At 58.5% G+C, this 13,403-nt stretch overlaps 1 protein-coding gene across 1 annotated transcript in view; it reads left to right on the forward strand.

The window, feature by feature from the left end:
- Positions 1-13,403, forward strand: part of SHANK1 (SH3 and multiple ankyrin repeat domains 1) — a 43,010-nt gene that overhangs the window by 9,593 nt on the left and 20,014 nt on the right. Inside the window, exons 8-14 of the mRNA XM_065899155.1 lie at positions 700-777; positions 1,020-1,086; positions 1,339-1,669; positions 2,549-2,742; positions 6,504-6,617; positions 6,796-6,871; positions 7,329-7,355. Coding sequence (XP_065755227.1) covers positions 700-777; positions 1,020-1,086; positions 1,339-1,669; positions 2,549-2,742; positions 6,504-6,617; positions 6,796-6,871; positions 7,329-7,355 — 887 coding nt within the window. The remainder of the gene's footprint in view (positions 1-699; positions 778-1,019; positions 1,087-1,338; positions 1,670-2,548; positions 2,743-6,503; positions 6,618-6,795; positions 6,872-7,328; positions 7,356-13,403) is intronic.

Raw genomic sequence — 13,403 nt, forward strand, 5'->3', positions numbered from 1 at the left:
AACTGAATCAGTTCTGTACAGCAGTAATTAACACAACATAGTAAATCAACTATACTTCAATAAAATAATAATAATAAAGAAAACCCCTGGTTTAGGTTAGCGCTGTCCGATAGGCTATAACCTGAGTCCCACGCGTAATTTTAAACGTCTCAGGAGCCACTTTTAAAAAAAGGAAAAAACAAACAGGTGACATTAATTTTAGCAGCCTGTTTTATTTAACCCAGTGTATCCAAACTATTATCCTTTCAGTGTGTAATCAGCATAAAAATTTTTAGAGGGACTTCCCTGGCGGTCCAGTGGTTGAGACTTCACCTTCCAATGCAGGGGGTGCGGGTTCGATCCCTGGTCTGGGAGCTAAGATCCCACACGCCTTGTGACCAAGGAACCAAAACATAAAACAGAAGCAATATTGTAACAAATTCAATAAGGACTTTTTTAAAAATGGAAAAAACATATTAGAGATGTTTAAATGACGTTCTTCATGCCAAGTCCTTGAAGTCCGGTGTGTATTTCGTATGCCCGGCACCTCTCAGTTTGGACCGGCCACATTTAAAGGGCAAGTGGCCGCTGCCCGGGGCGGGACGGGTTTCCATCAGATGGTTCTGGAAGTTCTCAGCACAGTGTCTGTGTCCACTCATGGTGACCTTAACGGTGTGTTGTGTTTTTTTTTCCCTTTCACCCTGTGCCACTGACCATCAGGAGACGTGTGCTAGGATACTCCTCTACCGAGGAGCTGACAAGGATGTGAAGAATAACAGCGGCCAGACCCCCTTCCAGGTCTGGGGCTGTCGGGGCTGGTTGGGAGGGGGCATGAAGAACACAGAGGGGGTAAGGAAGGTGGGAGACTTTGGGGTGCTGGGAGGGAGGCACTTGGTCTGCGAGAGGAGGAAGGACGAAGTTACTGGGGTGAAGGTTTGGGGGGACAGCTGGCCACAGACCTCACAGTGTTTCCTGTTTCCTCTGTCTCTCTCTGTCTCTTTCTCTCTCCTCCCTGGGCTCCCTGTACCCGCTCCCGCCAGGTGGCAGTGATTGCTGGGAATTTTGAACTTGGGGAGCTGATCCGAAACCATCGAGAACAGGACGTGGGTGAGTGAGCTAAGGGGAGAAGCTGTAGGCCTGGGGGGGTGCGTGGTGGGATTGGGGAGTCAGCGAACCTGATGTGGGGGCCAGGATGGGATCAAATACACCTGAGCAGCGGCAGGGGTGGGGTTCCAGGCACCCCACTCTTTCTTATCTCTGTCTTTCTCCCTTCACGCTTCCCCCCCACCGTCTCTCGCCCGTATGCCCTCCCCACCTGCCTCTGCCTCCCTCTGCCCTCCTGCCGCCATGCCCCCTCAGTGCCCTTCCAGGAGTCCCCCAAGTACGCAGCCCGGCGACGGGGACCCCCCGGCGTGGGGCTGACGGTGCCCCCCGCGCTGCTGCGGGCCAACAGCGATACCAGCATGGCCCTGCCTGACTGGATGGTGTTCGCCGCCCCGGGGACCTCGTCCGCCGGGGCCCCCGGCCCTACCTCAGGGCCCCAGGGCCAGCCGCAGCCCTCGGCCCCCAGCACCAAGCTCAGCAGTGGGACCCTCCGAAGTGCCAGCAGCCCCCGGGGCGCCCGGGCCCGCTCACCATCCCGAGGGAGGCACCCCGAGGAGGCCAAGAGGCAGCCCCGTGGACGGCCCAGGTAGGGGAGGGCTCAGCCCTGCTCCCACAGACCCCATCCCAGCCAGATACCCTCGTCAGAGCCACAGCTCCGCACCCCACCCCGGGCCATCCCAGCTGCCTCCCTCCTGTCCCACACATGGCTGGTCCCCCATCCACCCACCTCACTGGTCCCAGCCCCAGACTACCAGACCCCTCTCCTAACCCTTGAGGCAGTGAGGGCACCGTGAGCCACAGTCTTGCCCCCAAGTCCAAGCGCACCAGCGTTTAGCTGATCACCTGCTCCATGGGCCTGGGCGGGAGGTGCCCAAAAGACATGTTGGACAGACAGAAAGACGGGGCAAGGTGAGAGGAAGCCAAACAGAGAGGGGTGGGCGAGGGGGTCAGGGAGGGGTTTCCAAGCTTGGAGATGAGACCAGAGGTGGGGAGGGTGGGCAGGGGGCATCCTGGGGTAAAGAGGCCAGGCTGGCTAGAGGAGGACGGGAAGGGGGTGCTGTGGCTGGCCAGCCTGTCCTGAGGACGTGGGCGGGAGGGAGATCATGGTGGGTCAGGGATGGCAGGCAGAGGAGTTGGACTCAACCCAGGAGGAAGCCGGGAGTCGCTGAAGGCTCGTGAGCCAGGGATGACACAGTCAGAGCTCAGCTTCAGGAAGCTGCATCAGGCAGGGCATGCAGGACCGTGGCGGGGGACAGAGCCGGAAGCCAGAAGGCAGGAAGGAGGGCTGGAGCCAGGCTGGATCCCCCAGGTGCCCTCTTTCCCTGGGGACGCCAGAGCTGGAAGAGGCACTCAGGCCCCCTCCCGCTCTGATGCTCCATCTGCCCCCGACCCAAGGACCCCTGTTCTCCCAGAGGTGCCCCCTCCCTCTACTCTCCCCTGCCTCTCACACCCTCTGTGTCTGCAGCTCCAGCGGGACACCCCGGGAAGGGCCAGCTGGGGGCACCGGGGGCTCCGGGGGCCCCGGGGGCTCCCTGGGCAGCCGCGGGAGACGCCGGAAGCTCTACTCAGCGGTCCCCGGACGTTCCTTCATGGCTGTGAAGTCCTACCAGGCCCAAGCCGAGGGGGAGATCTCCCTAAGCAAGGGCGAGAAGATCAAAGGTAAAGGGGCAGCGCCCGGCGGGGCTGTGGACACGGGGCAGGCAGGCGAACTAAGCCTTCAGGAATGGTCACTGACAAACAGGTCTCCAGCACCTAGAATGTCCAGTGAACGCCGGAGACCTCAGAGACACCTAGATGCCCCTTCCGCCTCGGAGGAGCATAGAGCGTAGCTGGGGTGAGGCCATCAGGAGGTGGTGTCCAGGCAAGAGAGGGGCCATGAGCATTTGTGGGAAGCTGACGCCGGCGGGCACGGCCGGAGCGCTTCCCCTGCGAGGTCCCATCTCGCTCACGATCGCCCTTCCAGGCAGCTGTCAGGAGCCCATCGTACAGTTGAAGGAGCAGAGCCTCGCATGGGTGAAATGATTTGCCTGAGGTCCCCAAGCTGAGCCCAGGGTCTTTCCCGCTATCGTGTTTGGAGAGTGAGGCCACGCCGCCTTGACTCTACCTCCTGCCTCTGCCAGGAGTTCTCACCTGAGACACGGGGTGGTGCCTACCTCCCCGTGCTCTGATGAGACGGCCAGTGTGCGAAGCCCGGTCCATGCTGAGGGCTCCCTAAATAGAGGCTGCTGTCATGGGGGTTTGCCTCTCTTCGGTTTTCCTGTCTTCATCTGTAAAACCATGCCAGTATCCCCCAAGTGCAGACTTCACCCCTCGCAGGGCCGTGGACGCATGTTCTTGGACAGAATGGTGCTTTGGAGACAGGAAGTGCCCTGCAGTAGTTAATGGGGAAGTAGTTCGAGATGGGGAAGCAATTCTTTGCCCGATTCTAGGCTTGCAGAGGAGACAAGTAGCGTAGTGGTTGAGAGCCAGGCTGATCGGGTTCAAATCCCAGCTCCACCACTTCTTAGCGGGGCGACCTCAGGTGAGTGACTTCTCTGGGCCTCAGTTTCCTTGTCTGTACAGTGGGAGGATTAGAGTCAGTTCTTGTAAAGCCCTTAGAACAATGATTCTCACGTAATGAGCGCCAGCTGTCATTACCATAAGCGACCCCCACTACGGGCACTTAGAAGAGAGAGACCCTGGGCACTGAGGAAGCTGGGGGAGGGGGGTGTCCTCCCAAAGGAGACAAGAGTTTAAGCGGGCCTTGAAGCATATGCAGGGATCAGGCAGGTTGTGTAATTGCGTCTCTTTTGTAGTCTGTCTCCCTATCGCCTGAGTTCCTGAAGATAAGGTCACATGTCACCAGGGGCTGGGTCACCAGGGCCCAGTTTAGTGTCCCAGCACACAGGAAGCCTCAGTGCACACCTGCTGAGTGAAGGGATGAATGGATGAACGACCAAATGCCCGATTAACTGTGGGGGGGCAGGGGCAGTGCCTCTGGAGGCACCGAGCCTGGGGAGCGAGTGTATGGGTGTGTATGTTTGTGTGCGTGGGGGTGGGTCTGGGGGTGGGGTCAGGTCTGTGCTTTGAAGGATGCAAGAGAAGAAAGGGAAGCTGAGGCCAAGTGTGAGGGACCTTCGCACAGGCAGAGGGCCATGGGCTGTATCTTCCACGTGTCTTTCTGAATGTCAAGCCCAGCAATTCTGTGCACTTCCCTGTTTTCATATCCTTTCCATTCATCAAAAGATGCTTAATTGCCTCAAAGCACCGCCACATCCACAACGTCACGGAGCTTTGCCGCAGCCCGACGAGGTAGCAGCTTCCCTCTGCTCTCAGGACCAAAGCCTAGCGCCTTAGCCTGGCCTGCGAACCCCTCCTCTGCCCGCCCACCAACCTCACGTCTTCCTACTCTTTCTTTCACCCACAGGGTTCCAGGGACCACATCCTCCTCTCCATTCCTCAGATGCCCCAAGTCCTTTTTTTTTTTTTTTTTTTCAGTTTATTTATTTTATTTATTACTTATTTTTGGCTGTGTTGGGTCTTTGTTGCTGCCCACAGGCTTTCTCTAGTTGCAGCGAGCGGGGGACACTCTTCGCTGAGGTGCGCGGGCTTCTCACTGCGGTGGCCTCTCTTGTTGCGGAGCACGAGCTCTAGGTGCGCGGGCTTCAGTAGTTGTGGCGTGCAGGCTCAGTAGTTGTGGCTCACGGGCTTAGCTGCTCCGAGGCATGTGGGACCTTCCCGGACCAGGGCTCGAAACCGTGTCCTCTGCATTGGCAGGCGGACTCTCAACCACTGCGCCACCAGGGAAGTCCCCCAAGTCCTCTTCCACAACGAACCCTTTGCACATGCTGTTACTTCTGCCTGGAAAACCTTTCCTCCCTCTCATTGCCTTCTCCACTCCTAGCATCCTTCAGGTCTCAGCCTATATGTCACATCCTCTGAGACACCTTCGTGGTCCCCCTTTGCCGTCGGATTTATATACTCCCATCTGGCCTTTCTCCAAATACCCTTTCCTTTGCCCCTCAAGCGTTGACCTCAATTTCCAATCATGGGGTCACTTGGAGAGTTATACCTCTAATGACTGCCAGTCTGGAAGCTCCGTGAGGGCAGGAACCACATTTAGTGTGTCCAACAGCCCCACCCAGTTCCTAGCTGACTGGCACTAACTAAATACGTATTTGTTCAGTGAACAAATGATTGATTCCAAGACCACCCAGCCAGACGTGGCAGAGTTGGCCAAGAACCCAGACGCCTTGACACACATCTCCTGGTCTCTTCCATGACCTTGAGCATCTCCTCCATTTGGTTTCCCCAGACCCTCTCAGAGGAGGTGTTTTGTGCAGGGAAAAGCGTCAGATGGCCCCAACCCCAATCCTAGCGTGGCTTGAGCCATCCCTGGGCAAGAGATTGTTCTGCTCTAGCTTCAAGTTCATCTTTGAAATGGGAAATCAGTTGTTACCTACCAGGTAGGTGTAAGGATGAAGTGAGCAAAGGATGTGAAGGGCCGAGTGGGAACAGAGCTGTGAAAGATGCTGGAGAGATGGATGACTTTGGGCTTGTTACTGTCGCCCTCATCATCATAGAAACAGCAGCAGCAAAGTGCTGGAACAGAGAGGTAGCAAAACATGAATGACTAAAAATATCTGCTCTGGAAACAGCGCCGTGTTCAAATCCAGGCTCTGTCGACTGCAAGCTGCAGAACCTTGAGCAGCTGACCTCAGCTCTCTGAGCCTCAGTTTCTCCACCAGTAAAATGGGGTGAATGAAAGTGTTCCCCCCCACACTTAGGGTCCTGGCCCCGAGTGAGAGCTGGGTAAACATTAGCTTGCCCCTGCTGCCCATCTTTGCTGTCGGTCAATGTGTGCTTGATGGTTAAGGGGTGAGGGTGGCAGGAAGTGGCCTCCAGTAACGAGCGGTGGAGAGAAGGAAAGAGGTGATTCTACTGTCCCTTCTAGAGCCAGGGGAAGCAAAGAGAGATGGAAAGAAGGGTCTGGGAACAGATGACAAAAGATTAAGTGGCAAGGAGACTGCAGGAGGCGGCAGGGGCAGTGATGGGGGTGTAGAACTTGACCTAGGAGCCGAGGAGGGTTTAGGGAAATTTTGGAATGACTGAGTTGTGACTGGTCACCAGGGGAGATGAGAACCAGTTGTGGGCGTGTCCCTAACCTCCAAGGATCACGTCATGGGACACAGCCCTTTTCCCCAGTGCCATTTTGATGTCCCCACTGGGTCCAGGAAGCTAGTATGCAGAAGCGACATGATTTGTATCTCCCCCTTCCCCCTTGCCCCTTCCTTGGACATTTATTAAGGATGCCCTTGGGGCCAGGTTCTGTGCTAGGTCCTGAGAGTTCGGGAAAGGCTGTGCATCAAGAGTTGGGAGCGGGTGGGGGTGTGGGCAGCACAGAAATGAGAAATGTTTCTATGTCCCCGCTCCCCATCTAGTGCTTAGCATCGGGGAAGGAGGCTTCTGGGAAGGCCAGGTCAAAGGTCGCATCGGCTGGTTCCCCTCTGACTGCCTGGAAGAGGTGGCCAACCGCTCCCAGGAGGCAAAGCAAGGTAACGAGGAACCCCCAAATGTCCCCGATTTACTCTAGGTTCTCGTGTCCCTTCCCTTCCCCCTCCTGATGGGGGTGGGGTGCTGGGAGGTAGATGGGAAGGCTTGGGCCAGGACCCCAGGGGGTGGGCCCATGGTTTCCAGAGTGAAGGTCCAAGGTCATCCTTTGTCCCCCTGCAGAAAGCCGAAGTGACAAGGCAAAGAGACTATTCCGGCATTATACCGTGGGCTCCTACGACAGCTTTGATGCCCCAAGGTAAATGTCCTTACACCCTCGAGCACCCCCCCCCAACCCCAACTCCCTTACACTCCACCCTTTAAATAGTTTCCACCGCCTGTAAGCCCCCTCTCTCATCTGTTCCCTCTAAAGTTCGATCCAGGGGTGGGGGAAGGCAGACTTAGCTTCAGACTACATAGCCCAATCCCAAACCGTCCTTGGCAGCCACCGAGACTGCCCAGCTCTGGTGTAGCCAGAGACCAATGAAATGGATCGGGGCAAGGTGGGGATGCCTGGGGGGCTAGGGAGCTCATGTGTGTGGCTGGCTGGAGGCTCTGGTCTCCTTCATGTGCCACGTCTCTGCAGCAGAAGTGTATGCGTCCTGTGCTGGCGTAGGGAGGGGGGCGGGCAGAGCTGGGCCAGGCGGCGTGGGGGCGGGGAGAAGGCACACTGACACCTTTCCCCTCCCTGGCTGCTGGCTGACTTGCTTCTGAAGCTTGATGGATGGGATTGGCCCAGGGAGGTGAGAGGGGAGGGGAAGGGAGGGGATGGGGTTAGGAATGGGAAGGAAGGGGTGCCTGGGGGTTGTATGGATGTGTGTGTGCGCCACCAGAGCTGAAGTTTCCCCGTGAGTGAACGTCTTACACAGACGAGCATCCTTGTACGGATTCCCCAAGTGTGTTCTTGCCCGTGTGTCTCTGTAGGTGTGCATGACACGTGTCTGTGTGCATGTGTGGCTGGAGGCCCCTAGATGTCTAGCCTTGCACATATGCCCGTGACGGCGAGAGGGTCTGTCCTGCTCTGTGTAGATGGGCGCGTTTGTGGCTGTCATTTATGGGGGCACGACTGTGGCTAATCGTGCCGCTGGCTCTGCACATCTCCCTGAATCTGTGTGAGAATGAGGGCCAGCGTTTCCAGCGATGTCCTGCTTACCACATGTGGACAGGTGGCTCTCTGCACATGCCTGTCCCTCTTCATGCATGTCACTGTGTGCCCATTAACAGATAAAGTCGTGTGCATGCATTTGCACCTGTCTGATCTGGAATTCAGGACCTGGGGTGTTGGGGGAGGGGAGGGCAGAAGAGGGGAGGACTCCAGGGCTCGAGCTTCCAGAAGGGCAAGGCTGTGGGGGAGGGATGGTCGTAACTGGGCATCTGAAAGATGAATCCTCCCCTCCCCCACCGCTCCCCCTAATCCAGGGAAGGGTCTCCTTGTTCATAGCATCCTTCCATTAAATGTGTCCAAACCTATGTGTCTGTGTTCTGGCCAGTGGGGATGGATGTTGCGGGGGAGGGAGAAATGACAATATGAGAAGAGAGGGCGGGACTGGGGTCCCACCCTGCGCCCCAAGTGTCCGAGGCGCTTGACCATTGTGCGTGTTCGCCTGGCACGTCTCCGGCTCTGGGCACTGGGTGAGTATCGAGGTCCCCACCCCACCCGGAGTCTCCCATCAGCCTCTGCTTCTTGTCTCTGTCAGTGTCTCTCTGGGTCTCCTCTTGGCTTCGGTTTGGGGGTCGCTTGCTCTACAGCTGGATGGGGGTGGTCCCTCGTGCCCTCAGCTACTTCCTTCTCCTCTCTCTAGCTCTGTCTCGTCAAGTGCATTTTCTTCCCTCTCCTCCACTCCTTGTGCTCGCTGGCTTGTGCTGCTGTGTTTGCGGCGTGTCGGAGCTTCTCCTTCTCCTGCCTCCCCCCCTGCTCTCCGCCCCCCTGTCTGGGGTGCCCTGGCCTGTGTTGTGACCCCGCGTCCCAGCTGGAGCTGTACAGTCCTCCTAGCCTGTGCTACCCTCTCTCCTCTCCCTGGGGGTCTGCGGCTCTCGTGTAAGCCGTGGACTGTGGATGTCCCTCCGCCTGGACTTCTTTGGGGGGAGGGGTGTCTCTCACTGCTCTGGCGCCCAGTCTGAACGTCCTGGCCTTCCCTTTCCGGCCCTTCCAGACTGTGTTGGGGTGCACTGTGTGTCTGTCTGCGGTGGGGGGCTGTGTGTCCCCTCCTGGAGTCTCCCTCACCGTGTTGTCCCTGCTTGGGAAGTGGGGCTTGGTCCGCGCGTCCCTGCACGCGGTTGCGAGGCATCTTGTGTGATGTTGTGCGTCCCTCTCCCCCCTCTCCCTCGCTCTGCACCTGCGCGGGAGGGCTCTGGAGGGGGGAGGGTTAAGGGGGAGGGCCAGACCGGAAGTGCCTCCCCCTTCTCCTCCCCCCCGCGCCTCGCCCCTCCCCCTTCTCCCGCCAAGGGGGCCCCCACGTTCCCCTCCCCCCTGCCCGGCCCCCTCCACCGCCCGGCGCAGGACGGCAAGGGGTTAAGCCTCGCGCCCGCCGCCCGCCTCCGGAGCTGTCCGCGGTGCTGAAGCCGGCGCCGTCCGCGGTCCTCTCGCTCCCGCCGCGGCCCGACCCCGCGCCCCGCGCCCCCGCGCCCCCCGGCATGTGAGCCCCCGGCCCTGCCCTCCCTCCCGCGGGAGGGTGCGCGCCCCCTCCCCCTCCCCCCTCTCGGCGCGGGTCAGCATGAGGCGGGGCCTGGGGGCCCGGACACGGGGGTTCGGCCGAGCGGGGACGGGGACGCGGCGGCGGCGGCGGCGGCGGGGGCGGCCGGCACCGGGACCGGGCCCGGGGCCGGGGCCGCGGCGGCGATGGCTTTGTCTGCGGGCGGCGGCGCCGGGGGTCTCGGGGGCCGCCCCGGTGGGGGCTCCCTGCCGCAGCCGCCCCCCGCGCTCTCCTCCAGCTGGCCGGCCCTGGGGCCCCGGCGGCGCAGCGTCTGGTATATCTACAGGTAACGGAGCGCGCCGCCCCTTTTCTCCGCGGCCCGACCAGGAGGCCCCAGCCCGCTGTGACGACCCTCCCCCAGCCGCTAATCCCCCATCCCTGGGACTCCTCCCCCGCCCCTAAGCCGCCCCCTCCGCCCTTCTCCTCTAACCTTCTCTCAGCACTAAAGCCTTTCCGGCCCCCTTGTCTCTACCCTTCTTTTTCTCATCCCCCTCCCTGGGCCTCTCTCCCCGAGCACCCCGCAACACACACACACACACACACACACACACACACACACACTCTCCAAGCCCCTCGCAGGCCCTTCCAGGCTCCCTTCAGCTCTTCCTCCAAGACCTCCCTCCAAGGGAGGCCCTCCAAACGGACTCCACTCCGGGTTTCGGGCCCCACTTGTCCTTTCTGCCACCCTTAGCGCCCCCATTCTGGAGCCCTCCGCTCAGGCACCTACACCCCAGGCCCGCGTTTCTCTGATTCCTGTATCCCTACACCCCTTCAAGGAGTTGGCAAGTCCCCCCATTCATACCCCTCTCTCCCATTCACAGTCATTTCCCCCCCCATCACACACGCATCCCGCCCCCGGCCTCCCCTCCCCTCCCCTCCTCTTTTTCCGCTGCGTGTCACTGTGAGACTGTGCGTGTGTCCCTGTGGCTGTGTTGGTGTGCGTGCGTGTGTGCCTGCCTGCAGCCGTGTGTGTGTGTGTGTGTGTGTGTGTGTGTGTATGTGAGAGAGAGAGAGAGGGATGGAGAGATGGTGGGCTCCCAGCCCACCCCCCAACTGTGTCTATCTGGGTGTCCCTGTTTGACGGCGTCTGTCACTGTGTGTGACTTGGAGCGATAGCGAGGCTGTCTAGGGACTCGTGTGTGTTTGTGTTTGGGGGGGGGGGCCTGTCCCAGGGACTGCGGCTATGTTTCCCAACACCCACCCTCCTTTGCCAGGCCTGTCCTCTCCCCGACAGCTCCCCCCCTTCACCAGTGACTCCGTGTGTCTCCATCCTCATGCGCCCCTCTCCCTGCCCCCTGAGGGTCTATGCCTGTGTGGGGCACGTGTGCTGAGACACGGCTGAGCTTCTGCACCGGGAGCTGCATCTGCCTGTGTGTGCCGCTTCTCAGCATGGGAGGGGGCTGGCTTCCCCTCGTGGGGGCCTGTGTGCAGGCCCTGGAGAGGCCGGTGGAGATGGGTACGCGGGGAGGGGCTGAGTACCAGAGGGGGGCGCTATGTACAGCAGCAGGCTCTGGGCTGTGGGATGCTGGGTGTGTGAGAGGGACCTTCAGGGTGGGGGTGGAGGGAGTCGATGCTGCTGCAGTCTCTGTGTGTGGGATCTGGTGAACAAGAGCTGGCCGCTGAGCTCCAGAGGCCGCTCAGGGTCGCCGAGGGATGGCTTGGGGGAGAGCATTGTGCGCGCTCCTGCAGGGCAGGTAGTCAGCAGTGCAGAGCATGAATGGGGTGCTGCGTGGGTAGCGAACACTAGGGCAGGGGTGGGGTTAGAGGGTCTGGGTAGGAGGGTGACAGGATGAGAATGGAACGGCGGCGGGGGGACACTGAAGTGGGGGGAAATGGGGAACACCAGAGCATAGAGCGGGTGTAGAGTGTGCGGAGAAATGGGGTAAGGAGGCAATGCAGGAAATGTGAAGAGAATTTGGGGGTGGGGATTTAGGCAGTTTAGGGAGAGCACAGACAGAGGATGCAGGGAATGTAAATGAAATGCAGCTGCAAGTAAAAGGAGGCGGAAGGAAGGGTGTGTGATGAAGTGAATTGAGGATGTAAAAGTAGGAGGAGGCTTCCACGGATGAGAATGGAAGGGGGGGGGACTGGGGAGTATGGAGGAAACCTAGGATGCTGTAGGGGACACAGTGGAGGTTCTGCACAGAGGCTCGAGAGGATGTGGGAGGGAAGAGGGCAAAGGAGGGGGAGAGGTGGCCTGAGAGGAGGTGGCCTGGCCCAGGAGGTCACAGAAATCAATGGAAGACACTTTGGGAAAGAGGATGTGGGGTGTGTGAGGGCAATATGGGAGGTGGAGGGAGGGCCCCGTGGGGTGCGATGAGGGCTTGCGGAAGTGAGGGCTGATGGGGGGTGGGTTAGGGTCCTGTGGAGCTTTCAGCTGATTTGGAGGAGGGGGGGTCGGGGTGCAGAGCGAGGTGGGGGCATACACAGGAGTGGGGGAGAAGGAGTACAGAGTTGCACGAAGCTGTGAGGACAAGAGGGCCATTAGGCAGCTCAAGAAGAATGTGGTGGATGAGAGAGACACCACACAGAGCTGGGGTTTGTGTGAGAAATTCGTGGGAAGGAGAGAGGCATATGCCCAGGATGGGGAGACTTGAGAGGGAGGGACAGAGGGGGTGCTTCGATGGTCAGGGGGTGTTTGGATATTATCGGGGTATATGGGTTGCCTGTGGGGAATTAAAATCTTGGCTTTGACATTTTTCTGGCGGTGTGAACTTGAGCAAGTTATTTCTCGGTGCCTCAGTTTCCTCATCTATAAAACGCGAATGATAACAGTCAACCCCTCCCAGGGGTGTTGTAAGGACTGAGTGAATAAATAAATGTAAAGTGCTTGGAACGCCATCTGGCATTCAGCAGTGGTTCAATAGATGTTACTCCTTGTTGTGTTACTGGCATAGCCTGGGATAAATTTCAGGCACTGGAGGGGCACGTGCATGGTGAATTTGGGACAGATGTCTTTGTGCTGGGGTATTTGGGTGCAGTGGAGTGGAGCGTATTACTACTGAGTGACCCGGGTATTTTCTGGGGAATTGTTGAAGACTTTTGTTCGCTGTGTGAGCTCAGGCAAGTTGCTTAACCTTTCTGTGCTTCCGTTTCCTCACTTGTAAAGTGGAAATGGTACACACAGCTACCTAGAGGCTGACTGTGGGAGACAATTAAGTCATTTACCCATGAGGGGTTTCAAATACTGCCTCGCACATAGCAAGTGCTTCTTCTTGGCATCTAAAGGATATGGGAGTTTTGTTGAATTGTATCGGGGGATGAGATGTTTGGGGAAGGCTTGTGTATGAAGTGTGAGGAGAATGTGTGGGTGAGAGATTCCAGGGGCAGGGAAAAATTGGGGGAAAAGCACGGGTTTGTGGCATGCATGAAGGCGAGTGAAACTGCTGTAAATGAGGACTAAAGGGGATCTGAAGAGCATTACTGGCCACTGGGGGGGCCCTGGAGATCTGGAAGGGCTATGGGGGTAGCAAGGATATGAGGGCTCAAAGGAGCATGTCAGGTTACGCCGTGGGCACCGAGGTGGGGACAAGGATGCCACAGAGTTCATGGTCAGGAGTAGGTAGCTCTGACTTCTCAACCAATTCCTGTCAGCCCTATCCACTCGCTCTTGGGGGCTTCTTTGCCTCTTTCCTCCCCTCCCCTCCCCCGTCCCTTTCAACCCCTTCCCTCCTTCTCCTCCAACATCCCCTCTACCCAGCTACAAAGGTGGCCGGTCCCTGTGTTGAATATAAGGTCAGAAAGACATAGCGGGTATGGCATAGACGCGTTTACTGGACCATCGTGAACCTTGAGCAAGGGCAGTTGTGGGCTGTGTCTACATGTGCACGCCTGCTGTTGGACCCACCAGGTTATAATAAGGAGGGTGGGAGCAGGGATGTGCAGAACACCGTCCCTACGGTACCGACGTATGGATTTGACAGTGGATGTCATGGGGGGTCGTGGGAGTATCCGGCGTGCTTGTGTGTGTGGAGGGAGGGTGGCACCGAAATACAGTAGGAGCACCTTAAGTTTTATTGGCGTGTGCTGGTTTATGTTCAGGGGGCGTGTTATGGGAATACACCGAGATCAAAGTGAAGGGGAGTTATTATTGGAGCA

This window comes from Phocoena phocoena, chromosome 20 (assembly GCF_963924675.1).
Source record: "Phocoena phocoena chromosome 20, mPhoPho1.1, whole genome shotgun sequence".
NCBI lineage: Eukaryota > Metazoa > Chordata > Mammalia > Artiodactyla > Phocoenidae > Phocoena > Phocoena phocoena.